Source organism: Carcharhinus amblyrhynchos, chromosome 1, assembly GCF_965287045.1.
Source record: "Carcharhinus amblyrhynchos chromosome 1, sCarAmb.v2.hapA, whole genome shotgun sequence".
Classification (NCBI taxonomy): domain Eukaryota; kingdom Metazoa; phylum Chordata; class Chondrichthyes; order Carcharhiniformes; family Carcharhinidae; genus Carcharhinus; species Carcharhinus amblyrhynchos.
The window spans coordinates 56793989-56820185 of NC_137324.1; the positions used below are offsets into that span (position 1 = coordinate 56793989).

The window sequence follows — 26197 nt, forward strand, 5'->3', positions numbered from 1 at the left end:
GGCCTAACTAAGGTTCTATAAAGCTGCAACGTGACTTGCCAATTTTTAAACTCAATGCCCTGGCAGATGAAGGCAAGCATGTCGTATGCCTTCTTGACTACCTTCTCCATCTGCATTGCTACTTTCAATGACCTGTGTACACGTACATCCAGATCCATTTGCCTATCAATACTCTTAAGGGTTCTGCCATTTACTGTATATTTCATTTCTGTATTAGACCTTCCAAAATGAATTACTTCACATTTGTCCGGATTAAACGCCATCTACCCAACTCTCCAACCGATCTATATCCTGCTGCATCTTCTGATGGTCCTCATTGCTATCCGCAAGTCCACCAACCTTTGTGTTGTCCGCAAACTTACTAATCAAACCAGTTACATTTTCCTCCAAATCATTTATATATATTACAAATAGCAAAAGCCCCAGGACTGATCCCTGAGGAACGCCACTTGTCACAGTCCTCCATTCAGAAACACACCCTCCTACTGCGACCCTCTGTATTCTTTGATCGAGCCAGTTTTGTATCCACATTGCCAGCTCACCTCTGATCCCATGCGACTTCACCTTATACACCAGTCTGTCATGAGGGACCTTGTCAAAGACTTTACTGAAGTCCAAGAAGACAACATCCATTATCCTATCCTCATCAATCATCTTCGTCACTTCCTCCAAAAACTCAATCAAATTCGTGAGACATGACTTCCCTTTCACAAAACCATATGGTAGTTCCTAACTCTTTGGTTAATGGAGAGAACCAATGGGGAACCAATATCTTGGAGGGAAAATTTGCAAAGGCTATGCAGGGGGGTTTAAACTGATTCAGAGGGGAGGTGGGATCCTGAGTAGCAGGGATGAAAGTGAGGGGGGCGTAGATGGGGACTGCAATGCACGGCATCGTGGGGGTGGAGCAGAGCATGGTTTGAAATGCGTATACTTTAATGCGAGGAGTATTCGCAATAAGGTGGATGAACTTGCAGCGTGGATCAGTACCTGGAACTTTGATGTTGTGGCCATTTCAGAGACATGGATAGAGCAGGGTCAGGAATGGTTGTTGCAGGTTCCAGGGTTCAAATGCTTCAGTCGGAGTAGAGAAGGAGGTAGAAGGGGGGGAGGGGTAGCATTATTAGTCAAGGATTGTATCACAGTGTCAGAGAAGAAGTTTGATGAGGACTTGTCTGTTGAGGTAGTATGGGCTGAGATTAGAAATAGGAGAGGAGAGGCCACCCTGTTGGGAGTCTTTTATAGACCTAAAAGTTCTAGAGAGGTTGAGGAAAGGATTGCGGAGACGATCCTGGATAGGAGTGAAAGTAATAGGGTAATTGTTATGGGGGCTTTAACTTTACTAATATTGATTGGAATAGCTATAGCTCTAGCTCATTAGAGGGGTCAGTTTTTGCACAAAGCATGCAGGATGGTTTTTTGACTCAGTATGTAGATAGACCAACTATTGGTGAGGCTATTTTGGATTTGGTGCTGGGAAGTGAGCCAGACCAGGTGTTAGACTTGGAAGTTGGTGTGCATTTTGGTGATAGTGACCACAATTCGGTTACGTTCACCTTAGTGATGGAAAGGGATAGGCATGAACCTCGGGACAGTAGTTTTAGCTGGGGGAAGGGTAATTATGAGGCTATTAGGAGAGAATTAGGAAGCATAGGTTGGACTAGGAGACTACAGGGGCTGGGAACATCCGAAATGTGGTGTTTTTTCAAGGAGCAGCTTCTGTGAGTCTTTGATATGTATGTCCCTGTCAGGCAAGGAGGAAACGGTCGAGCAAGGGAACCGTGGTGCACTAAACAAGTTGATTCGCTGGTTAAAAGGAAAAAGGAGGCTTATGTCAGGATGAGACTTGAGGGCTCAGGTAGTGCACTGGAAAGCTTTAGCTTGGCTAGGAGGGAGTTAAAGAGTGAGTTAAGAAGAGCTAAAAGAGGACACGAGAAGACTTTGGCTGATAGGATTAAGGAGAATCCTAAGGCGTTCTATAGATATGTTAAGAACAGAAGATTGGTTAGGGCAAGATTAGGGCCAGTTAGAGACAGCAGTGGGAAGTTATGTGTGGAACCGGAAGAGATTGGAGAGGCATTGAACCAATATTTCTCTTCGGTATTCATGCAGGTAGACATAAATGTAGCTGTGGAGAACACTGGGTTACAGGGTTGTAAACTGGATAGTATTGCAGTTGATAAGGAGGATATGCTAGATATTCTTGAGGGTTTGAAAATAGATAAGTCCCCTGGGCCGGACGGGATTTACCCTAGGATTCTCTGAGAGGCAAGAGAGGCGATTGCAGAGCCTCTGGCTCTGATCTTCAGGTCGTCGTTGGTCACAGGTATAGTGCCAGGAGATTGGAGGATAGCGAATGTTGTCCCATTGTTTAAGAAGGGGAACAGAGACTTTCCCGGGAATTATAGACCGGTGAGTCTTACTTCTGTTGTGGGCAAAGTTTTAGAAAAAATTATTAGGGATAGGATTTATAGTTATTTAGAGAGTAATGAATTGATTGGAGATAGTCAGCATGGTTTTGTGAAGGGTAGGTCGTGCCTTACTAACCTTATTGAGTTTTTTGAGAAAGTGACCAAAGAGGTGGATGGGGGTAAGGCAGTTGACGTGGTATATATGGACTTTAGTAAGGCATTTGATAAAGTTCACCATGGAAGGCTTCTGCAGAAAATGCAGATGTATGGGATTGAGGGTGATTTAGTTAATTGGATCAGGAATTGGCTAGCAGATAGGAGACAGAGGGTGGTGGTTGATGGTAAGTATTCGTCATGGAGTTCGGTTACAAGTGGTGTGCCTCAGGGATCTGTTTTAGGGCCACTGCTGTTTGTAATTTTTATAAATGATCTGGATGAGGGTATAGTTGGGTGGATCAGTAAATTTGCTGATGACACCAAAGTCGGAGGAGTGGTAGATAGTGAAGAGGGGTGTCATAGTTTACAGAGAGACTTGGACAAGTTGCAGAGCTGAGCTGAGAGGTGGCAGATGGAGTTTAATGCGGAAAAGTGTGAGGTAATTCACTTTGGTAGGAATAACAGATGTGTAGAGTATAGGGCTAACGGTAGGACTCTGAATAGTGTTGATGAACAGAGGGATCTAGGTGTATGTGTACATTGATCCCTGAAAGTTGGGAATCAAGTAGATAAGGTTGTTAGGAAGGCATACGGTGTCTTGGCGTTTATTGGTAGGGGGATTGAATTTAGGAGCCGCAACGTCATGTTGCAACTGTACAAAACTCTGGTGCGTCCGCACTTGGAGTATTGTGTGCAGTTCTGGTCCCCACATTATAGGAAGAATGTGGAGGCATTGGAGAGGGTGCAGAGGAGGTTTACCAGGATGTTGCCTGGTATGGAGGGGAGGACCTATGAGGAGAGACTGAGGGATTTGAGGTTGTTTTCGTTAGAAAGAAGGCGGCTAAGAGGGGACCTTATTGAAACATACAAGATGATTAGAGGTTTAGATAGGGTGGACAGTGATAGCCTTTTTCCTCGGATGGAGAAAGCTAGCATGAGGGGGCATAGCTTTAAATTAAGGGGTGGTAGTTATAGGACAGATGTCAGAGGTAGGTTCTTTACCCAGAGGGTGGTGGGGGAATGGAATGCCCTGCCTGCTGCAGTTGTAGATGCGCCTAGTTTGGGGGCGTTTAAGAGATCCATGGATAGGTTTATGGATGGAAAGGGATTGGTTTAGGTTAGAGGGTCATTGCTTTTTTAATTGGTCGGCGCAACATCGTGGGCCGAAGGGCCTGTTCTGCGCTGTAATGTTCTATGTTCTATGTTCTAGAATGTATAAGAAAATGAAATATCATGCAGAATGATGTGATTTATTTCCTTTGGATTGTTTTGGATTGGAGCTCTAATTGTATGTCAATTAAACAAGAGCTCTATTGCACGTCATAATGAGCAATTCTTTTCAATAAGAAAGTGATTTATTATCATTTCCTTTTATACATTCATGGGAAGCAGGCATTACTGGCTGGGCCAGTGTTTAATCCCCAACTCTCAGGGCATTTAAGAATAAACCAAATTGGTTAGGATTTGGAGTTACATGTAGGTCAGACTAGTGAAGACAGCAGATTTCCCTTTTGCAGGTCCCCAGAGCATTACCCCGGGTTTCTGGGTTACTAATCCAGCGACAATACCATTACGCCACTGCCTCCCCCATATTCCACCTCAGTCAATGTGCACTCATTGCTACTGAAATAAATTGGGGTATTTTGTTCTGTCTCAAGATATAAGGTAAGTTATTCAGCAAAAATGAAATCTTCCTCAAGGGTTAAGGAATCCAGAATGAGTCATGGTTTATGTATTGAAAATTGAATAGAATGTGAAAAATGACCTAAAGATTTAACATGCATTTTAAAAAGTGTAATTTCAAGTTCATGTTTTATTCGTCTCAATTTGAAATATCAAAAAATACTCGGAGAATTTGAATGCCTATTTTATTTTAACAGAACAATTTCCCAGCAAGTAGCCCTGAGCGATTGCAAGATCTAAAATCCACAGTTGATCTCCTGACCAGTATAACCTTCTTCAGGATGAAGGTATTCTCTTTTTACTGTCATTTTATTGTGCACATGTTATAATATTTAAACAATGAATAATAGTTTCAAATTCTTAAGGGAAGAAGATAAGTCTGCTTGATGGTTCTGTGCTTTTCTTTAATAACTTCGATTTTTTATATTTTCTCTCCTTTTTGGACTTCATTCTGCTGTGGTTTTGTAATTTTATTTCTTGTTTATGGTGAATTTCTTGGAAAATTTCCTTTCTCTTCCTTCTGTCTCCTCTTTCCTCTCTCTGTCTCCACTTCAATTCTCTAGCATCCTCCTCTTTCCCCTCTTTCAATTCTCTCTCTCTACATTCCTTCTCTTTCTCCTTCCTTTTCTCTTTCCTCTTCCCTCCCCACCTTTTCCATTCCACACTCTCCCTCCCTTCTCTTTCTACCCTCTTTCTGTATCTCTTCTATCTTCCCTGCTCTTTTATCCGCTTCCTGTTTTCTCCACCTTCCTTCCACAACCCCAATGAGTTATACTCCTCCTCCCAATTCCTTCTCTTTTCAGTGTCCCTTCCACAAATATGAAGTGTCACACTTCATAAACTGTTTTGAATCTCTCACATGCTTCACAGCTAATATTTAGGTATTCAAATAACGTATAATTAAATTAAAAAAATTATGTTCCTGTTCAATGAGATGTATTTTTGCTGATTAGAAATTGCGAAGTGTTCTTACTAAGGATTCATTATTTGTTTCTGTGGCTGCTGGTTCTGCTTATCATTAAAAATTCTCTTTCCTGGATCGAGTTGAATCAACTGTTCTAGCTTCTGCTGCTGCTCCCAATATTGCAAGCTCTTGCCTGTATATGTTCCTTGCACCCGCTCTCTTTTTTGCCCTCTACAACTCCCTCAAGTTCACTGTTCTTGTGTTTCACTTCCCCTGCACCTCACTCTTTTGCTGTTAATCCTGATCTGCTAGTGTGCATTGCTAAAATCTGAGACCACTATGTTTCTCTGCTGAATCCCTCGTTCACAGAACATAGAACATTACAGCGCAGTACAGGCCCTTCGGCCCTCAATGTTGTGCCGACCAGTGGAACCAATCCAATCACCCTCTGACCTAAACTGTTCCAATATTATCCATACGCCTATCCAATGACCATTTGAATGCCCTTAAAGTTGTCGAGTCCACAACTGCTGCAGGCAGGGCATTCCACGCCCTTACTACCCTCTGAGTAAAGAACCTACTTCTGACATCCATCCTATAATTATAACCCCTCAATTTAAAGCTATGCCCCCTTGTGTTAGCCATCACCATCCGAGGAAAAAGGCTCTCACTGTCCACCCTTTCTAATCCTCTGATCATCTTGTATGCCTCAATTAGGTCACCTCTTAACCTTCTCTCTATTGAAAACAACCTCAAGTCCCTCAGCCTTTCCTCATAAGACCTTCCCACCATACCAGGCAACATCCTGGTAAACCTCCTGTGCACCTTTCCAATGCTTCCACATCTTTCTTATAATAATGCGGCGACCAGAACTATACGCAATACTCCAAGTGTGGCCGCACCAGAGTTTTGTACAGTTGCAACATGATCTCATGGCTCTGAAATTCAATCCCTCTACCAATAAAAGCTCACACACCATACGCCTTCTTAACAACCTGATCAACCCGGGTGCCAACTTTCAGGGATCTATGCACATGTACACCGAGATCTCTCTGTTCATCGACACTACCAAGAGTCCTTCCATTAGCCCAATATTCTGTAATACTGTTACTCTTTCCAAAGTGAATCACCTCACACTTATCCACATTAAACTCCATTTGCCACCTCTCAGCCCAGCTCTGCAGTTTATCTATGTCCCTCTGCAAACTGTAACATCCATCCTCACTGTCTACAACTCCTCCAACTTTGGTGTCATCAGCAAATTTACTAATCCATCCTTCTATACCCTCATCTAGGTCATTTATAAAAATGACAAACAGCAGTGGCCCCAGAACAGATCCCTGCGGTACACCACTGGAAACTGAACTCCAGGTTGAATATTTCCCATCAACCACCACCCTCTGTCTTTTATCAGCTAGCCAATTCCTGATCCGAACTGCTAAATCACCCTCAATCCCATGCATCCATATTTTCTGCAGTAGCTTACCATGGGGAACCTTATCAAAAGCTTCGCTAAAATCCATATACACCACATTAACTGCTTTACCCTTATCCACCTCTGTGGTCACCTTCTCAAAGAACTCGATAAGGTTTGTGAGGCACGACCTACCCTTCACAAAAACCATGTTGACTATCCCTAATCAAATTATTTCTCTCTAGATGATTACAAATCCTATCACTTATAATCCTTTCCAAGACTTTGCCCACAGCATAAGTAAGGCTCACCAGTCTATAATTCCCAGGATTGTCTCTACTCCCCTTCTTGAATAAGAGGACAACATTTGCTCTCCTCCCGTCTCCTGGCACTATACCTGTAGCCAATGATGACATAAAGATCGAAGCCAAAGGCTCTGCAATCTTCTCCCTAGCCTCCCAGAGAATCCTAGGATAAATCCCATCTGGCCCAGGGACTTATCTATTTTCGTACTTTCAAGAATTGCCAACACCTCCTCCTTATGTACCTCAATCTCGTCTAGTCTAAAAGCCTGTCTCTCAGTATTCTCCTCGACTACAATGACTTTTTCCTGCGTGAATACTGACGAAAAATATTCATTTAGTGCCTCTCCTATCTCTTCAGGCTCCGTGCACAACTTCCCACTGCTGTCCCAAATCTTGCCCTAATCAATCTTTTATTCCTGACATACCTATAGATTTATTCCTGACATACCTATAGTTCAAACTCTTCTCATTCAATGTTAACTCTCCACTACTCCTTGGCCCTATGATTTCCCTAAACAATGTCCAGCAGCATGCATCCTCCACTCAGTGTACTCTACACTTTGAAGAGTTCCCAAATTCACTTTGGCATTTGGCTTCAAACCTTGGAGAAATACTCCCAGCTGATTCTTGCCTGCAAGTCAAATTTCATTCCACCACTGGACCTCAGACTTTAACTTCGTATTTCTTCATACCATTTTTCCCTCTCCACCATTGCTGACGAAGAAAAATCTGTCCTTATCTGTGCTACCCTCTGCTACTTGAATTTCCTCCAAATTAATTTGTGTACGTGTTGTGTTCTGTGCTCTGGTTCCAAGCCCATTATTTCTTCCTCCCTTTTTTCCTCTTGACTTGACTGAGGCTTTTCTTTCCTGTCACTTGGCAAGTTAATTTCTATTTCTCTCATGTAAGATACATTACCTTCCTTCCAATCCCCAATTTTACTCATCACTACTCACCTGCTGTTTCCTCAGGCTTCAATTCCCCCGGGGTAAACTCATAGATGTCCTCTGTGCCCTTGGTTAAAGTTAAAGTTTATTTATTAGTCACAGGTAGGCTTACATTAAAACTGCAATGAGATTACTATGAAAATCCCCTAGTCACCACACTCCAGTGCCTGTTCGGGTACACTGAGGGAAAATTTAGCATGGCCAGTACACCTATTGGTATTATTCAAAGAGTACTCCAAAGCTGTTTTGGCTGATATATTGTGCACAACAATCCTAACTGTCCTTTACCTCTCTGCTACAACCCAGCGCACCCACTGGGTACTGAGCTCACTTACCTTCCTATTCCACTCACCCACCCTGTGCCATTTTAGACTCTGCTTTTGGCTCAGTAAAACTGCCCTGACCACGTTGTTCTCCTGAATTCCATTTATTCACAAAACAAGTCCTTATTACCTGTCTGCTTATTGTGGACAATTGCATTGGCATTACGGCTTTCATTGAATCTTGACTCTCAAGTGGCAAAACCTTGCCCTTCACTAAGTCTTGGCCTGACTGCAGTTTCTGTCATCTATCCCATCCAAGCCACAATTGTGGTGGTGTGGCTCTTGTCAGCAAATTACATCTTTGTCTCTCTCTTGTCCTTTAGCACCTTCTCCTCTTGAGAGCTCGACTGTGACTACAAAAAAAGGGTAATACTCACCTAACCTGGATCTTGCCTTAAGTTTCTCATCCTGATCTGTATTTTGCACAATTGTGCTAAATATTCAAAGCAATTTCAGGGCTTGGATATGTAATTAACACTGTTTCTATCTGCCTTTTGGCAGTTTTGTTGTGTGCTGTGGAGAACTGCATGATAGCATCCTGTCTAATTTCCAGTTGACAACACATCAAACCACCTAAGGACTCTTAGATTTGAGAAATAAGTCTTTATTGGTCCTCACTGTAGGGTGTGCCAAGCCAGTTTTTAATGTCACAATATGAGTATTTTGGCAAGTATGATTTTATAGTCCATTAATGTGACAGCTACAACTGTGCCCTGCTCCACATGAAGTAATCCCTGCAGTCATTTGATTTATATCTCACAATAACATTGCTACTGTCTTTTTGGTTGAACTGAATTTAATTAAAAATGTTAAATATCAATGTCTTTATTTCTTTTTTTTACCTCTAATTATATTTGAACCTGTTACAAATATTCATTTCTAGGATACAGTATTCGAACACAATAAAAGAAATTAAACGTTCATAATCTTTTCCTCATTTAGGTGCAAGAATTGCAGAGTCCACCTCGAGCCAGTCAAGTGGTGAAGGACTGTGTGAAAGCTTGCCTCAATTCTACATATGAATATATTTTCAATAACTGCCATGAACTATATAGTCGAGAATATCAGACTGACCCCGTAAGTGACAAATTTAATAATCACTTTGCAAGCCTATAAAATGTTCCAAAATTTTTTTTATGTTTAAAGATGTGCAAGGCATTTAGTGTTAAGGCTACAATTCTCACTTCACTGCACCAAGGCATTGTGACCTCAGAGGCAAATTGTGAAACTAAATGTATACAGCATGCATAAATAAGTAAAGTCATTCCGGTCAGCTTGCAAAACAGATGGCAAAAGTACTAGTGACCCAGCTAAAATCAATAAAAAATGTGTCAGCTATGTTACCTCCCTCTCCACCTTAGGGATTAGGGCAGAAAGCAAAATGATTACTAGCTGGCTGCCCATCTCCTTCCTAAGAAAAGCTCACCTTCATGCATCAATGTTCAATAGATATTGAATGCACACTTACAGGAACAGGATTATTCACAGCATTTGATAAAAGCAAATTACTACGGATGCTGGAATCTGAAAACACTGGAAAATCTAGCAGATCTGGCAGCATCTGCAAGGAGAAAAAAGAGCTGACATTTCGAGTCCAGATGACACTTTGTCATCTATCTTGCAACTATCTTCAGTCAGATATCTTTGAGTATGGGAGGAAACTGGAGCACACAGATACAGGGAGTATGTGCAAACTCTGCACAGTGACCCAAGCTGGGAATTGAACTTGAGTCCCTGGAGCCGTGAGGCAACAGTGCTAACCACTGTGCCACCATACCGCCCTGAATAGGGATGTTTTACTACAATTGTATAGGGCATTGATGAGGCCATGCCCAGCGTATTGTGTCCTTATCTGAGGTGTCCTTGCTATGGAGGGAGTACAATGAAGGTTTACTGGACTAAAGCCTGGGATAGTAGGTCTGTCATATGGGGAGATACTATGTTGGTTAGGATTACATCCATTGGAGTTTAGAAGGGTGAGAGGGGATCTCAAAAAAACTCACAAAATTCTTACAGGATTACACAGGATAGATTCAGAAAGAATGTTCCCAATGGTGGGGGAAGCCCTGAACTAAGTGTTATAGTTTGAGGATAAGGGATAAACCTTTTCGACCTGAGGTGAGGAGAAATTTCTTCACCTAGAGGGCGGTGAATGTATGGAGTTCACTACCACAGAATGTAGTTGAGCCGAAAAATTGTCTGATTTTAAGAAGAAATTAGAAATAACTCTTGGGGCTAAAGGAATCAAGGGATATGGGGGGAACTGGGAATCAGGATATTGAATTCGATGATCAGCCATGATCAAAATGAATGGTGGAGGGGACTTGAAGGGCCGAATGGTCTACTCCTGCTTCTAGCTTCTATGTCTCTATGTATTGGGATACAGTGAAAAGTACTGTTTCTTGCATGCTCTTGTTCTTTGTTCTTTATGCTATACAAAACATACCATTCATCAAGTACATGTGGAGAAGAGGAGGGTGCTGCCACTGCTATATCAGCCACAGGTTCCACCACTTGCCCACTCAAGCTTGGGACCCTTATTTGCTCCCACTGCTGATAAAATCCCAGCCATCACTTCAGGTTGTATTACAGAGTTTTTAATCTGTTAAACATTCCAGGGTGCTTCAGAGGAAAATGGCCAGCAAGAAAATGGTCAGAATATAAACTTTGCTTTAAACATTTAGGTATAGTATATGTCTAATTTTTTTATTGTCTGTAATCAAACCAAAGTGTTCTCTCCAAAAAAAGAATAGCCATGTAGTGTAATTTTGATTTGGTGGTAGTTAATTCTCTTGACCATATTTTTAAGGAAATATTCGCAGTTACTGAACTTAGTTTCTAGGTCCAGTACTGGCTCTGTGTAAATCACTCGTCTTAATGAGAATGGTGAAAGGGATGTGAAATTAGCTTTGGCTCAGCAGCATTTGGGAATGGAAAATCACCCAGTGCTCATGTTCCTGGTAACCATTCTCAATTGAAGTGCCCAAGTGATGACAGAATTGGCTGTCGTGTTTTCTCTCATTCTTTCACAGCATGTGAGCATCGCTGGCTAGGCCAGCATTTATCATTAATCCCTACTTACCTAAAGTGGTGGTGAACCACTGTAATCCATGTGGTGTAGAACATAAGAACATAAGAACATAAGAAATAGGAGCAGGAGTAGGCCATCTAGCCCTTCGAGCCTGCCCCGCCATTCAATAAGATCATGGCTGATCTGTTGTGGCTCAGTTCCACTTTCCCGCCCTCTCCCCATAACCCTTAATCCCCTCTCTTATCAAGAACCCATCAACCCGCTTCTTAAAAATATTTAGCGAGGCAGCCTCCACCACTTCAACGGGCAGAGAATTCCAGAGATTCACCACCCTTTGAGTGAAGAAGTTCCTCCTCAACTCCGTTCTAAACCGCCTCCCTTTTATCTTGAGGCTGTGCCCCCTAGTCCTACTGTCTTTTTTGAGCGGGAAGAGTCTCTCCACCTCTATCCTATCCATCCCATTCATCATCTTATACGTCTCAATGAGATCTCCCCTCATTCTTCTAAACTCTAACGAGTACAAGCCTAGTTTATTCAGCCTCTCCTCATAGCTCAATCCCCTCAACTCCGGTATCAGCCTAGTAAACCTCCTCTGCACTCCCTCCAGGGCCAAAATATCCTTGCGCAGGTGCGGCGCCCAAAACTGCACACAGTACTCCAGCTGTGGTCTCACCAATGCCCTATACAGCTGCAGCAAGACCTCCCTACTTTTATATTCAATCCCCCTCGCTATGAAGGCCAGCATCCCATTCGCCTTCCTGACCACCTGCTGCACCTGCAAGCTGGGTTTTTGCGACTCATGCACAAGGACCCCGAGGTCCCTCTGCACCGTCGCCTGCTGCAGTTTTTCGCCACGTAAGTAATAGTCCTTCCTACCATTCTTCCTACCAAAGTGGACCACCTCACACTTGCCAACATTAAATTCCATTTGCCATTTCCTGGCCCATTCGCCCAGCCTATCTAGATCCTTCTGCAGACTCTCCACACCCTCCGCACAATTTGCATAGGCATACCCACAATGGAACAGAATCAGTGAAGTTTAGGTCTGCATATGCAGAATGGCCAAGAAGCTATACTTCAGCAAGTATGGAAAGAAGGGCAAAAATTGGTAACATTTAAAGAAAAACTTCTTTCCTTATGCTGCCAACCTTAGTATTGAGCTATGGAAAACAGTGTTAAGGTGCAATTAATAAGTTTACAAGTTTCAGCTATGCATTTTGTCAGGTTTTCCGTGTTTTGAATGTTGTACATGTTTATTTTTTCACAGAACAAAAAGCAAGAGCTGCCTCCTGAGGAGCAGGGACCCAGTATAAAGAATTTGGATTTCTGGCCAAAACTCATCACTCTGATAGTCTCCATAATTGAAGAGGATAAGAATTCATACACGCCAATCCTTAATCAGTACGCAGGACTCACTATAATAATTCATGTGGAATGAAAACAATTTAATCTCCTGAACTGAGATGCTGATAGATCAAGTACATTTTGGGCATTGCATGAAAAATGACAGTGATCTGGGTATCCAAATTGACAATAAATTGAAGGAATCTTAACAATGCACTGTTGCAGAAGGTACTGCAAATTAGATGTTAGGATGTTTGGGAAGGTCAATACTGAGTTGACATACTGAGGTAATTCAGTCATATTATAAATCGTTGGCACAGCCACACTTCAAATGCCGAATAAGTATACAGGTCTGGTCCAAATTGTTCAATAAGGATATGGCAGCTATTGTAATAGTACAGAAGTGAGCAAACAAAATAGTTGACAGAAATTAGGGGATTGTATTCTGAGGAAAGATGATGGAACTTGGGAACATTCTCAAAAATAAAGTTGAGAAATGATATAATTATTGTCATAAGAATTTGAAAAAAGAATAAATAATAAATAACAAGCTGTTTCATCCCATCCAGAATAATAGAACACAGAAACCTAAGCTTTAAGAAAGTTCAATTCTGAACTAATCTGTAGAAATATTGACCTCATGTTGAAAGGGAGGTGGTCAGAAATTGGGGCAATCATGGGACAGTTTTGAGGTTGGGAAACCCAAAAGAACAATTTTTCCTCGGTTCTGTCAGATTGAATGGCAGGATCTGCTTACTTTTTGGACTCCATTTGAACTTTAGGCATGTCGCACGATAGATGCCATTTTGGTGAGAGCATTAGCACAGGTCCTGGAAGTGTGCATCGGAGGTATGCACAGTAGGCAAATTGTGATACCAGTCAGTAGGTAATATTGAGTTGACATCATCATTATTTTAGCTCATGCCAGCTAAAACACTCAGAACCGGACATTAAATAGTGCTTTGTGAGGTATTCATCCTGCTGTTGTTCTGAAGAGATCATAAACTACTTTCAGGTTAGTTGCTGAGTAATTTCTACTGGTTTTATCCAATTTTGTGGAAGTGTTCTGAGTGCCACTGCTGTTTATAGGTGGTGAGGTCAACAGGGAGTTGTGCTAAACCTGGTGAAGACCTTGGGTGGAATTTTATGTAAAACCATGCCCGATTTCTTGGCCCTCATGATTTTACGAGAGCTGGATTTCCTGCAAGGTCAGCCTGATTCCAGAAATGGGTCAGAGTCTGAGTAATTTATTCAGATATATTTAAATGAGAATTTACATGTGTTTAGTAAGCTCAGCATTCCATCATCTGGGCTCACTTGCCTTTATGGCTTCGCCGGGACAGATTCTCACTGGCGAGGAAAACACCTGCTCCCCACGAATGGGGAACAGTCCTGGTTGTCTTGTTGGTGAAATTGGAGGCCTTTGAGGCCCCCTGGGGAGGCCAAGGGCAAGGATGGGTGCCCCTTGGGCAGTGCCAGTTTGGCACTGCCAGCCTGGCACCTTGGCATTGCCCACCAAGCAGTGCAAGGGGTGGGGCCTATGGTGGCAGGACCAATGGGGGTGGGGCCTATGGGGGCAGGGCATGAAGGGGAGGCCTAATCAGTGGGGGGGGGGGATTGCTGTGCACTCTGCAACAGGATCAGATCGTTGGGGGGCGGGGGGTGGGGGGGGTGGCTGCGGGGGCAGGGTGCCTCGTGGGGGGGGCACTGCCACTCTGCAGTTGCAATTGGATCAAGGGAGGAGGGGGTGCAATCAGTCTGGGTGACAAGGTGGGGTGGCGGGAGCTAGATGCCCATGCATTGTGTGGCTCACAATTGGCTGTGGGCCCCACAATTGCGGTGGGGTGCGGGAGAGCTGGTTGAGGCTGCCTCAGTAGCAGGGGCCTGACACTGTTGTTCAGACCCCTGCAGTTGCTATTGGACACATATGGAATCAGAGGCCTGCACATGTGCAGCAGCTCCCTCTACTGGCTGGCTGTTGAATTAAGCCAAGTCCACTGCCTGCATTTTTTTAGTAACTAAATACGTAGGATTGGGTGTGAAAATCCGCCTAAAAAATGGATCTGCAACTCTCCCATTTTCACGTTGGCTGGACACTTGGAATCAACCTTGTAAAATTCTGCCCCTTGTTTCTGACTTGAAAGATGTTGATCAGTCTACTTGCTCCCTTGTACTGTAAAGGACTAACAGAATGGAAATGCTGATCCATTGGCACTGACAACAGGCAAGGTACAGTAGAGAGTAGACGGGAAGTCCTAAGGGGAAATGTGTCTTCCTGATAACTTTGTATGTACTGTGAATAGTGTAAATGCATTAGTTTTTAAGTAGATTTCCAGATAAGCCTGTAACATACTGCAGGAATCCTGGCCCAGTACTTTCTCTGCAGTAACGACTGGGGGTTTTGAAGGTCAAGTTTGTAGTTCTCATGTCTGGAGACAAACTTGGAGAGAAAGGGGAAGGATCCAGTTGTTGTGGTCCATGTAGGAACCAACGACATAAGTGGAACAAGAAATATGGTTGATGTGGTTAATTCTTAAATGACTTTCTGGAATAGTCCAGCAAGACATTCATGGGCAATTATGGATGGGCAATAATTGCTGGCCCAGCCAGTGATTCACACATCTCATAAAAAAATTATGTTCTGCTGAGAGTTTGAGGATTTAGGCCTTAAGTTAAAATACAAAACCTTGAGGGAAATAATCCCTGGATTGCTACGTGAGTCACGCCAATTGGAGAAGAGTCAAGCAGCTTGGAAAATTAAGCAGGTGGCTTAGAGCATAGCATGGGAAGAAGGGATTTTAATTCATGAGGCACTGATACCAGTATTGGTTCTGATGGGATGAGCTCCACTTAAACTGGACAGGATCAGATTTCATGCTCCCCAGCTACTTTTTACACTTCCTGGGAATTTGAAGAGCAAAAGACTTAAGGGTGGGGAAAGTGAAGAATGCAACAGCTGCACATTTTGACTATCTGTAGCTTGTTAATCAGTAGAGATTCTGGGATGAGGGGGAAGTGGGATGTGTCATCTTCAATGGTTTCAGCCTTACTGCTGAGCATTACCTCAGTCAGAGCTAAACCAGTAATGGCCAGCATCACCTCCAGGTAATGAGAACATGCAGCCGTGTCTCTGCTTGGCTGCTTAGCTGTTGCTACCAATAGTTATTCACACCTTGTCCTGCAAAAGTGTGGGAAGTGTGTGAATGACTGTTGTGTGCTGTCTTTGGGTGACGTACCTGCCCTGGCTGAATAGTTGGCATTGTGTGCAAGCTGAGAGATGTGGATATGAGGCTTGCAGCAATGCTAACTGTATGAGGCTGAAATGAAGCTATGAATGGGAAGTATGTGTTATTCTTGATAGAGAATGTTGCTAAGTGAGTGAAGTGGATCTGGTGAATTGAGCAGTGTGTGAGAGCAGTGGTTTACCTGTAAAGAAGTGGCATTTGAAGACTCACTGACTTTGACCACTCATATGATCATTAAACTTCTCCTTGCATTGTATCTAGGTCCTCTGGGCCAGAATACTTGCATTGATATAATGGATATCTGTTCCCACTGTCTTTGGTGTTTGTCTGGAAGGCCTGCTGGTCCCTATGGGTAAAGGAAATTTCTCCTTCTGCCCACCCACCAAGGCATCCAGTGTTCTACCAGAGGACCTTGGAACATACTCTGCCCTGTAACATACTTTTCACTCATCTTCCTCCTCTAGATATCTTCTGTAACCAGTTACAGCTTCTGCTGCTGCAGTCAGAATACACCTCCCCTTTAACAGGTGCATGCTAGGCTGAAGTAGTGCAGGCTAACTTAAAGTGGTGCTAGCCTCTCACATGCATGAAATTTGTGTACTTCTTGGGTCTGACTAGATTGGCATAGGTTAATGGTGCATCATGATCTCAGGAACAATTTTCAGTCCTTATCCAATTATTCACTTAAGGTGCTTTGACCGCTTATCTGTTTTCTACAACTGAACAATTTTGTTCCTACAGTCGATTTGTCTCAAATAATATTTCCTTAATTTCAGATTTCCACAGGAGCTTAATGTGGGAAAGATAAGCGCAGAAGTAATGTGGAACCTATTTGCACAGGACATGAAATATGCCATGGAAGGTATGTATTCAGCTAAACATTTTTATTATTTGGATATGAAGAGCGATGCAGTAAGGAACCACTTTTATTATTTTTCCAATTTTATGAAGGACCAATGGTCAGAATTATTTGGTCTGTATTGTTTAGCCTCTAAGATCACCAGACTGGAAAATTTGCAGATTGGAATGTATGCCATGTCGCTGTTGCACTATTTCTAATTGCTAAAACTTAGCAATTATATTATCATGTCCACATTTTATGTATGTGACTTTCTCTTTTTTTAAAAAAATATACAACTGACAAATTGGGGCTACAATAGTAGCTCCATAAAAGTAAAAATTAAAATCTTATAAATTCTCATTCCTCTACTTACTTCATTCTATCCTTAGCTTAGGATAAAAAGAAACCTAACCTGCAATAATCACCAGAAAGTACAACTTATTTTGACCTGCTAGAGCATTATAGGAAAGAATGTCTTTCTGTGCTCATTCTTTGTCTGTCAGGCAATTGAGCCAAGACTGGCAAATTTACCCCTGCAGGAGATAAATAGTGTAAACACACTTCAAGACTGGGATTTGAATTTGGGTCGCCTAGTTGAGGCCTAATTACTCAGCTGCTAGGCAACCAGTTTGTGTTCTTATTATGCATTTTTCTGCTTCACTGTATTTAAATAAAGCTGCAATAGTTGGAAGGATTTTAAGCTTTTAGTGTTATTTTACTATGTCCTATTTTGTTAACTCATCAAAATCTGATATGTAATTTGTAATGATTTAGTCCATGAGAATTTTTAAGTATATTCGGAACGTATTAGTCAGAGCTGTTTTCAATCTGAGAGAGTATTTTCAAATAGAAAATTTATTAAGTGAATTCAATGTTTAAAAAAAGTGCTAGTTTTAATTTTTATCATCCCTGAATAAGTTATTTTCTTTATATTTCTTTGACATTTTTTCTCAATTCCAGCTTTATATAATTTAATGTAAAATATAATTCACAACTGCATTTTCAGAAATAGTAGTGTCTTTTATCAGTAATTAGATGTAATGATGTTTCTTGAGTGGCTTAACAGAATTTTGTAGTGATATTTGAAACGAATTTCTGATCAAAACAAAAGTGGTTAAAATGTTTATTTGATTTAATTTATTATTGTCACGTATATTAGTATACCATGAAAAGTATTGTTGCTTGTGCGCTATACAGACAAAGCATACCATTCATAGGGAAGGAAAGGAGAGAGTGCAGAATGTAGTGTTACAGTCATAGCTAAGGTACAGAGAAAGATCAGCTTAATATAAGGTAAGTCCATTCAGATGTCTGATGGCAGCAGGAAAGAAGCTGTTCTTAAGTACGTAAACTTAGACTTCTGTATGTTTTTCCCAATATCTGGGGTTTATGGGGTCCTTGATTATGCTGGCTAATTTTCAGAGGCAGTGAGAATTGTAGACAGAGTCAGTGGGTAGGAGGCTGGTTTGTGTGATGGACTGAGCTTCATTCACGACCCTTTGTAGTTTCTTGTGGTCTTGGACAGAACAGGAGCCATACCAAGCTGTGATATAACCAGAAAGCATGCTTTTGATGGTGTATCTGTAGAAGTTGCTGAGAGCTGTAGTGGACATGTCAAATTTCCTTTACCTCCTGAGAAAGTAGAGGCATTGGTGGGCTTTCTTAACTATAGCATTGGCATGGAGGAACTGGGACTTATGCTCCATTTGTGAGTTCTTATTTCATGACAATAGTTCACTTATACTTGAAGCAGGGAATTTAATTTAATTTGTAGAACATTGACAATTTGGCCATCTAGGAATGAAATTAGAAGAAAGTTCTTCACTCAAAAGGAACCGTTGGCGTTCTCTACCCCAGAGAGCTGTAGATGCTCAATCTCAAGCCAGAAGCTGAAAGATTTTAGGGTTCTAAGTGACCTATTGGAATAGTGCTACTTTTCCTGACACTTAAACAAATCAGCTTCGGCCCAGAAAGGTGGAATTGAAGAAGGTCAACCATATCATGTTGAATGCCAGATCCAGTTTGAAGGGCCAAATAGCCTTCTCCTTTTTCTGCTTCTTACGTTCAGGGATGAGTTTTTTAAAAAATCTCTAACCCTACCTTAACCTAATGCCCACATTGGATTTAAACATCAGGCAACCAAAGCCACTCCCAGTAGGTAGGTCAACAATTTAAATACTTTAATGGGGCTGGCAGAAACCCAACTCTGTTCCTCAGGGTCATGGATCAGACTTAATAGCTCCTGTGGCCTGTTTCAGAGTGTTTCCTGTCTGGCTGAAAGCCAGGCCTGTCAATCAGGCTGATTTCTGGTGAGGGTGTTGTAAAAACTAAACTCTTCTTCATGGTTGGAAACCTGGACTTCCAAAGCAACACTCTGCTCCCTGACCTCAACTGCAGCTTATACTAAACAGACCATGGCTAAGTTCAGCTTTCTGGGCCAGGCTAAATTTATAACTTCCAGATTCAGAGATGTAACTTTCAGTGGATCTAATCTGTCAACAAGCATTACAAAAACAGTTGTCTTTTTTTTAAATTATTGTTTTTTCCAACTTAATGTAGTCATTTTTTCCATGACATCTTTGACTGAGTGGGAGCATAGTCCAAGTTATGGATATTTCCTTGTCAGTAAGAAAGTAACAAGTAGTAACAAGCAGAAAAAGGACCAATTATTTTGGTTGTTGCAGATAAATCATTAGAGAAGTGAAACGCAGGGGACTCTTCGAAATAATTGTCAGACAGACAGAACTGGGATTGCAGCTTCAATTTCCTACAAGCCTGTTACATTGGCATTGTGACAAAAGGAATGTACCTCCACTGATCAATGTTTTAATTAATCCATTGTTGCTATCCTGATAATTCCCACCTCAAATAAAAGTTTCGTGTAGAGTTAATTATAGAAGACAATGGTTTAGTGCATCTCTACAGAGGAATAATTGAGCAGCATCAAATGCTGCTTTAACACCAGATCTACAATGGACTTTATCACAAAGGAAATCAAACTCATATAGCACAAAAATCAAATTAAATGTAACTAATAAAAAACTGAAATCAGGATACCCAAAAGTTCTTGTAGCTGTTAATTATCTGGTGTCCTGTTGCTACTGTTAATTTTAGCTTATCTATATTCAGCTGTACCTCTCCAGAATAACAATTCTCCAGCAACTACTTTATAAAGTTGAAAATGAAACGCATTGAAGAATGCATTTCATCTGTTAGAGGATGTAGAGAATCACGCTAGTTCCTCACTGCTTTCTAAAACAAAACAGGAAACATTCATAAATTATGTGTTTGCACTGCTGCCTCACAGCACCAGGGACCCAGGTTCAATTCCTGGCTTGGGCCACTGTCTGTGCAGACTCCGGATGTTCTCCCTGTGTTTGTATGAGTTTCCTCTGACTGCCTCGGTTTGTTCCATAGTCCAAATGATATGTTGGTTAGGTGCATTGGCTGTGCTAAAAAGGCTGTACCTGAACAGGTGCCAGAATGTGGCACCTTTTCACATTGGGATTTTCATAATATCTTCATTACAGTGTTGTTACAGTAAGCCTACTTGTGACATTAATAAATAAACTTTAAACTTACTAAAACCAGTGAAACAGATAAATTGCAAACATTGAGCTATCTATGGAGAAGGTGCTTTAAGTCTGTAGCTTTCTTGGGTGATGTGCCAGTGGCTGAGTCCACTTCTGTTTGTTCTCATTCAAATATCTACAGGTATGATGTACCAAACTTAACATCAACCATTGTCAATGTTTTGTTCCATTTTCCACTCAACAGACAGCCATGTTGGCAGCCTTGCCAAGTGGGGAGGGTTAGCCTATGGTATGAGGCCAGGAAGCCTTGGAGAAGTCACCACACTTTGTTGGGGGCAGGTTTCCAATATTTTTAAATTAAGTCTTTAACATCTCATCTGACCCTCTCAAACCCATCTTTTGAGAAATAATATCTAAGCTCACACATGGTTGATATTAAGGTACCAAGCTGCCAGTACTTTCAAGAAAGGAAAAAAAATAGCATGATAGACTGAAGGTTTACACTTGACAGTTGGGCTTAGTGCCACACAGCTGCTAATGACTGTACAACATCATATTACAATATGAATCACACTTTGGAGAGATGATGAATGAGGGAAGAAAAGTTTACATGGAGGAACATTGTGGGACTGTGTGGGTGTACAGTGTGATGTTGGTAACCCCACGTTAGGTGTTCAACATCAGATGCTAAATTAAGAAAATAAATTGCATGTTCTGATTCAGCATATAGTTTGCCAAAGGTACATTTTCATAAAAGTAACTCATTGAAAGCTGCACAAATCAGCTCATTGAGCCAAATAAATGCATAGGGAAATCGTGATTGCAACACTGTGTGCAGAATTTTTTTTGTTCAACAAAATTTCACATTTTTATAGTGCCTTTAATGGAAAGCAGCATCCCAAGGCCACAGGCCAATGTCAGTCAATGAGCACTGGTTTTATACAAGTTAAAATTTTTGGATGATGGATGAAGATGGAGATCGGCTAGGAGACTGGTGGAATTTCTTTTTAATTCATTGGATGTGGCCGTTGCTGCCTGAGCCAGCATTTATTGCCTATCCTTAATTGCCCTTGAACTGACTAACTTCTTGGATCATTTTAGAGGGCAGTTAAAAGTCAATCACAATTGTGTGGATTTGGAAACGAAGTAAGGATGTCAGATTCCCTGATGGGTTTTTATGACATTCAACAATAATGTAATGGTCATCATTAGACTTTTAATCCTAGCTTTTGATTCAAATTTCATGGTGGGATTTGAACCCAGGTCCCCAGAGCTTGAGTCTGTGGATTACTAGTCTATCAACAATACCACTATGTGCTGCCTCCCCTGGGATAATCAGATTTGCTTCTAGGCTGAGGCGAAAAGCAATGGACAGCATAATTTTGAAACGCTTTATAATGGAGAGATGTTGGGGTCAGAAGCTCGATTCTGAGTCATATAGAACAACTGTAAAAGAGGATGGAATTGGTGGTGAGAATGCGAAGTTTGGGGCAAGAGCTGAAGATGGCTTGTTTAGTCTTTTTAATATTTAACTGGAGAGACTGGATTGGTTTTCAGACAAGCAGTGTGGAGGGGAAAGTCAAGTGAAAGCTGCAGCTGCATTTGGAATCTGCCTTTGGATGGCATTATCAAGAGGAGGGAGCTAAGAATAAACAGTGAGGGAAAGTGGTGGTGTAGTAGTAAAATCATTGGATTTGTAATCTGGAGACTCAGACTATTTCTCCAGGGATACAGATTCATATCCCACCATATGGCTGGTGGAATTCAAATTCAATTAATAAATCTGGACTAGAAAGTAGTCTGAGTAATGATGACCACAAAACTATTATTTTTGTAAAATAGCATTTGGTTCACCAATGCCCCTTAATGATGACAGCAGTGCAATGATCTTAGGAAGCGAGGTACCAGTAGTGCAGTGGCATCGTCACTGGACTAGTAATCCTGAGACCCAAGGTAAAGGTCTGGAGACTCAGGTTCAAATCCCAACATGGCAAATGATTGGAATTTAAAAAGTAGAAACGTGACCAAGAAACCAGTGTCAATTGTTATAAAAACCCATCTGGTTCACTAATGTCCTTCAGGGAAAGAAATTTGCCGTTCTCACCTGGCCTGGCCTATATATGAATCCAGATCTACAGCAAAGTGATTGATTCTTAAATGCCCCCTGAAATGGCCCTAGGAAGCTACACAGTTCAAGGGCAATTAGGGACGGGCCACATCCCATGGAAGAAAAAGCTAACTCCAATGAGAAGAGCTGTTTTTAAAGGCATCTGTTGAAAGAATGGCTGTATAATTATACAAATATAATTCATATTTAAGTCCTGCTCTTGTAATGTGTTAATGTATAAATTAAAGCTTTTGTTTAATTTACTACAAAAGTCAATTTCCTGAGTTTAATGAATTTCGCACATAGTTTAAGCCATTTTTGCATAAATGTTCCACATGATTTTTTTTAGAATTAATGAAAATAAACAAAGAAAACATTTCCAGTATTCTTCACTGGAAAATTATTCTTCTATTTAACATTTCATAATTGCTGCCGTGGTCCCTTGCTATGAGTTGCTGATGTTATTATGCTAATTGATCTTTATAAAATGCAATGAACGGAGATATGGTATTTGTCTTCATGTGTTTTAAATGAGCCCAAGACTGATGTGTTGTCATTCTGTCGTGGTCTTGTCATTGAACAACATGATGCACAGATAGCATGGGTAGGATTCTCTCAAAAAAATTCCAACTGTCAAATTGCGTAAAAACTGGAGTAAATCTAGCTGTTTTTTCAGTGGGATTTTCAAAATGATTCTCCCACTCTGTGCACTGCAGAGTGTGCTAGCATGAATCACAGTGGACAGGGCTATTCCCACTGGAGAAGCTGGCAGCATCATACTGTGCCATCCACTGTGCATGCGCTGAACTGTCATAGTGGTGATTGGCACGTGCGCAGTATCCCTGTACTGCCAGCCTCCCGATCGCTGGCCAGCATCCCACAACTCCTCCTCCCACCAGCATCGCCCCCCTGCCCCCCCCCCCCGCCCGCAGCCTTGACTCTTACACCCAGCCCAATGGCCAGTCCCGATCACTCGCCTCCCTCCCTCCCTCTGTCACCAAGCCCAAGTGCAGAGTAGCAGAGGGAGCCCCTACCTCCTCATTAAACTCAGCCCCATTAGGCCCCACCCCTTGCACTGCTCGATATCCCATGGGCTCTACCAAGGTGCCCTTTGGCATTGCTACTTTGCCCCTTGGGAATTGCCAGGGGACCAGGCTGACACTGCCAAGCTGGCAATGCCCGGGGGGAAGCCCCATTTACTCCCAACCTCCTGGGGGGCCTCCATGGTCTCCCATCGCTCCAGCGAGGTTGGACCGCCAGCTCCCCACAAGTGGGGAGCTACTGCAGACCCGCTGGAGTGAAACACTCCTGGCGGTGGGGGGAGACTCGAGCAGGCCCGGAGACTTCAGTCCGGAGCTCACTAATGAGATTCAAATCCTTATTTGAATACAGTACATACTTCTGTGCCGATTTCTGGTGCCGAGCTAATGGCGCCGGAAATCTGGTGGGCGGACACTTGTGGAGGCTGTGGCACCTAGCAGGAACATCGCTACGTAGCCGCTGCTTGAGTCTCCTGGCCCGCTGTGCTGCTAAACAGCATGGGAAAATCGCCCCCATTTGTTTTGCTATAATGAAAAAAACAAGCCATACCTTGATTTTGTTGCTGTATAATGTTAAGGGACAATATATTTGTCACACATGTATTATTAATTCCATTGTTATGTTCTCATTCTTCAGAACACGAGAAGCACAGGCTCTGTAAAAGTGCAGACTACATGAATTTGCACTTTAAAGTAAAATGGCTATATAATGAATATGTCCAAGATCTTCCTGCTATCAAAGGGACTGTACCTGAATATCCAGCGTGAGTATTGTGATGGCCAAGTGTTTTTGGAGAAAAGCATATGTGTTATGTTGGGGAGATAATTCTGGTACAGCACATTGCTTCCAGTATCTGATCAAGGGACCAAGTCGCCTGGCAGATTAACAATAAAGAAAGAAAAACAGAAGTTAATATATGGCGGGGAGGTGTGTGTGTGTCAGTGTATGTGTCAGCATGTGTCAGTCAAGCAGGTTCTTTGAGTTTAAAACAAACTGACTGCTGAGCAGGGAACATTTTCTTCCAGCATAATTCATTTGACGTTCTGAGTGCTGGCAAACAGAGATTAAAAATTGTTTTAACTAAAGGATGTAATAGCTAAGAATTGGAACCAGGAGAGTTCTGAAGACCTTAGCGATGTCTATGTTGAACTGGCAGCATAAAACTGTAGGATAGTTAGGGGAGCTTTGAAGGGAGAATCTTACCTGCAGTAAAAGGCCCAAGAAATCTGAACCCTTATACAAATCTTCGAAGTAATACTCAGACCAATTGATTAATCTTCTAATTTGTGATAAGTATCTGAGTTGATCACCTAAGAGATGGGTTGAAACAACCTCCACTGACATTAATTTGAGGCTTTATAATATATTATAGAAATATGTCGCCACAATTTTGCAAAAAATAAGAGGGTGACCTTACCATTGTGCCAATGGTGAAGTGAGCCAGTAAAATTGCAAGAGTCAAGAAATCAGGTTCGCACTGATTTCTCACCGCTCATGATCTTACTGGCACTGGATAACTGGTATGAACAACCTTACACTCGAAAAGGGCATGAGGCTGATTGTAATATTTAAATGTTATTTAAAATGCCCAGCAACCTGGCACTGCCCACTTGGCTCCTTGGCACTGCCAGTCTGCCACTAGGCACCAGAGACAGGGCCAAACCATGGGTGGAACCATTCGTTGGTGCGGGGGGTAAGACAGTTGTACACTCTGCAACAGCGATCAATGAGGAGGAGGGACTGCTGCCACTTTGCAACAGCAACTGGGGGGAGTAGTGAGATCGGACATGAGGCCCCATGTTGGTGGCAGGGTGGGTGATCAGCCAGAAGGCCGGCTATAGCTTGGATTTTGTGCTCTCAGAGCGTAGAAATCTGCACATGTGCAATTGCAACCTCTGCTGCTGTCAGCCAGATTTTGGTTGAGCTAGGCTCCATCCTTTCACCCTACTGGTGGAATCCAAGCTTGGCAAGAATTTTTTGACTAAGTCAGTTAAGAATTGATTTTTAAGTTTTTTTAAAAAGTGTGAATTTTTCCCAATTTCACCCTCATTCAGGCTCTGACATCAGAGCTCTTATTCAGGCTGAACCCCCCCCCACTTAGGTCCACACCTTGGCATTGCCCAATTGACAGTCCAGTGTGCCAGATGGGTACTGTCAGGATGCCAGCTGGGTATCACCCAGCCATGTCCCCAACCATTCCAGGGCTTCAATGGCCTCTGGGCTCCCCCAGCATGGCCGTCACACCTGGTTTCCATTGGTGGGAATCAATCATGATTTTTTGCCAGGCTTGCACTGCGCCCAAAGATCAGAAAATCCAGGAAGCTGGGAGAATCCAGTGTCGAACAGACTTTGCATATTTAAATGCTATTTTAAATATGCTAATCAACCTCGGGCCCTTTCTGGGGGCAATCCAATTTGCACCATTAGAAAAGGACCAGGATGATTGGAAACAATTTGGCATCAAGAGCAAAACCAATGTTTAGGCCTGCTCGCTATTTTCCAGGCACAATCTGCACTAGGCAGGGCGAGGCTTGAAAATTATCCCCTATATCTGTATATTAAATCTGACTACATGTCTTCAAAAAAATTTTAATTCTGACTTATGACTTGAGTTTATTAGAAATTTATTTGCATCTTGATGACGGTATCAAATCTTATATAATTTAGGTGGTTTGAACAATTTGCAATGCAGTGGCTAGATGAAAATGAGGAAGTTTCCTTGGAATTCCTGCATGGAGCCCTTGAGAGAGATAAAAAGGATGGGGTATGTATTCAGAAGTTATGTATTTTTTAATTATGTAATGAGGAACCTCATCAAAGACTCTTCAGGTACACTTTTCTGATATTTGTCTCAGCTTCTTGAAGTTGAAAATGTCTTCTACCTTTCTATCCCAAATGTTTGTTTGGCGCAT

At 42.1% G+C, this 26197-nt stretch overlaps 1 protein-coding gene across 9 annotated transcripts in view; it reads left to right on the forward strand.

Annotated features, from left to right (window-relative positions):
• The window catches only part of LOC145340852 (protein unc-13 homolog B-like), a 580250-nt gene that overhangs the window by 475627 nt on the left and 78426 nt on the right, over positions 1-26197 (forward strand). For all 9 annotated transcript variants that reach the window (XM_080185311.1, XM_080185327.1, XM_080185336.1 and 6 more), the window contains 6 exons: positions 4448-4537; positions 9086-9220; positions 12442-12575; positions 16540-16625; positions 23922-24048; positions 25953-26049. In XM_080185311.1, coding sequence (XP_080041437.1) covers positions 4448-4537; positions 9086-9220; positions 12442-12575; positions 16540-16625; positions 23922-24048; positions 25953-26049 — 669 coding nt within the window. The remainder of the gene's footprint in view (positions 1-4447; positions 4538-9085; positions 9221-12441; positions 12576-16539; positions 16626-23921; positions 24049-25952; positions 26050-26197) is intronic.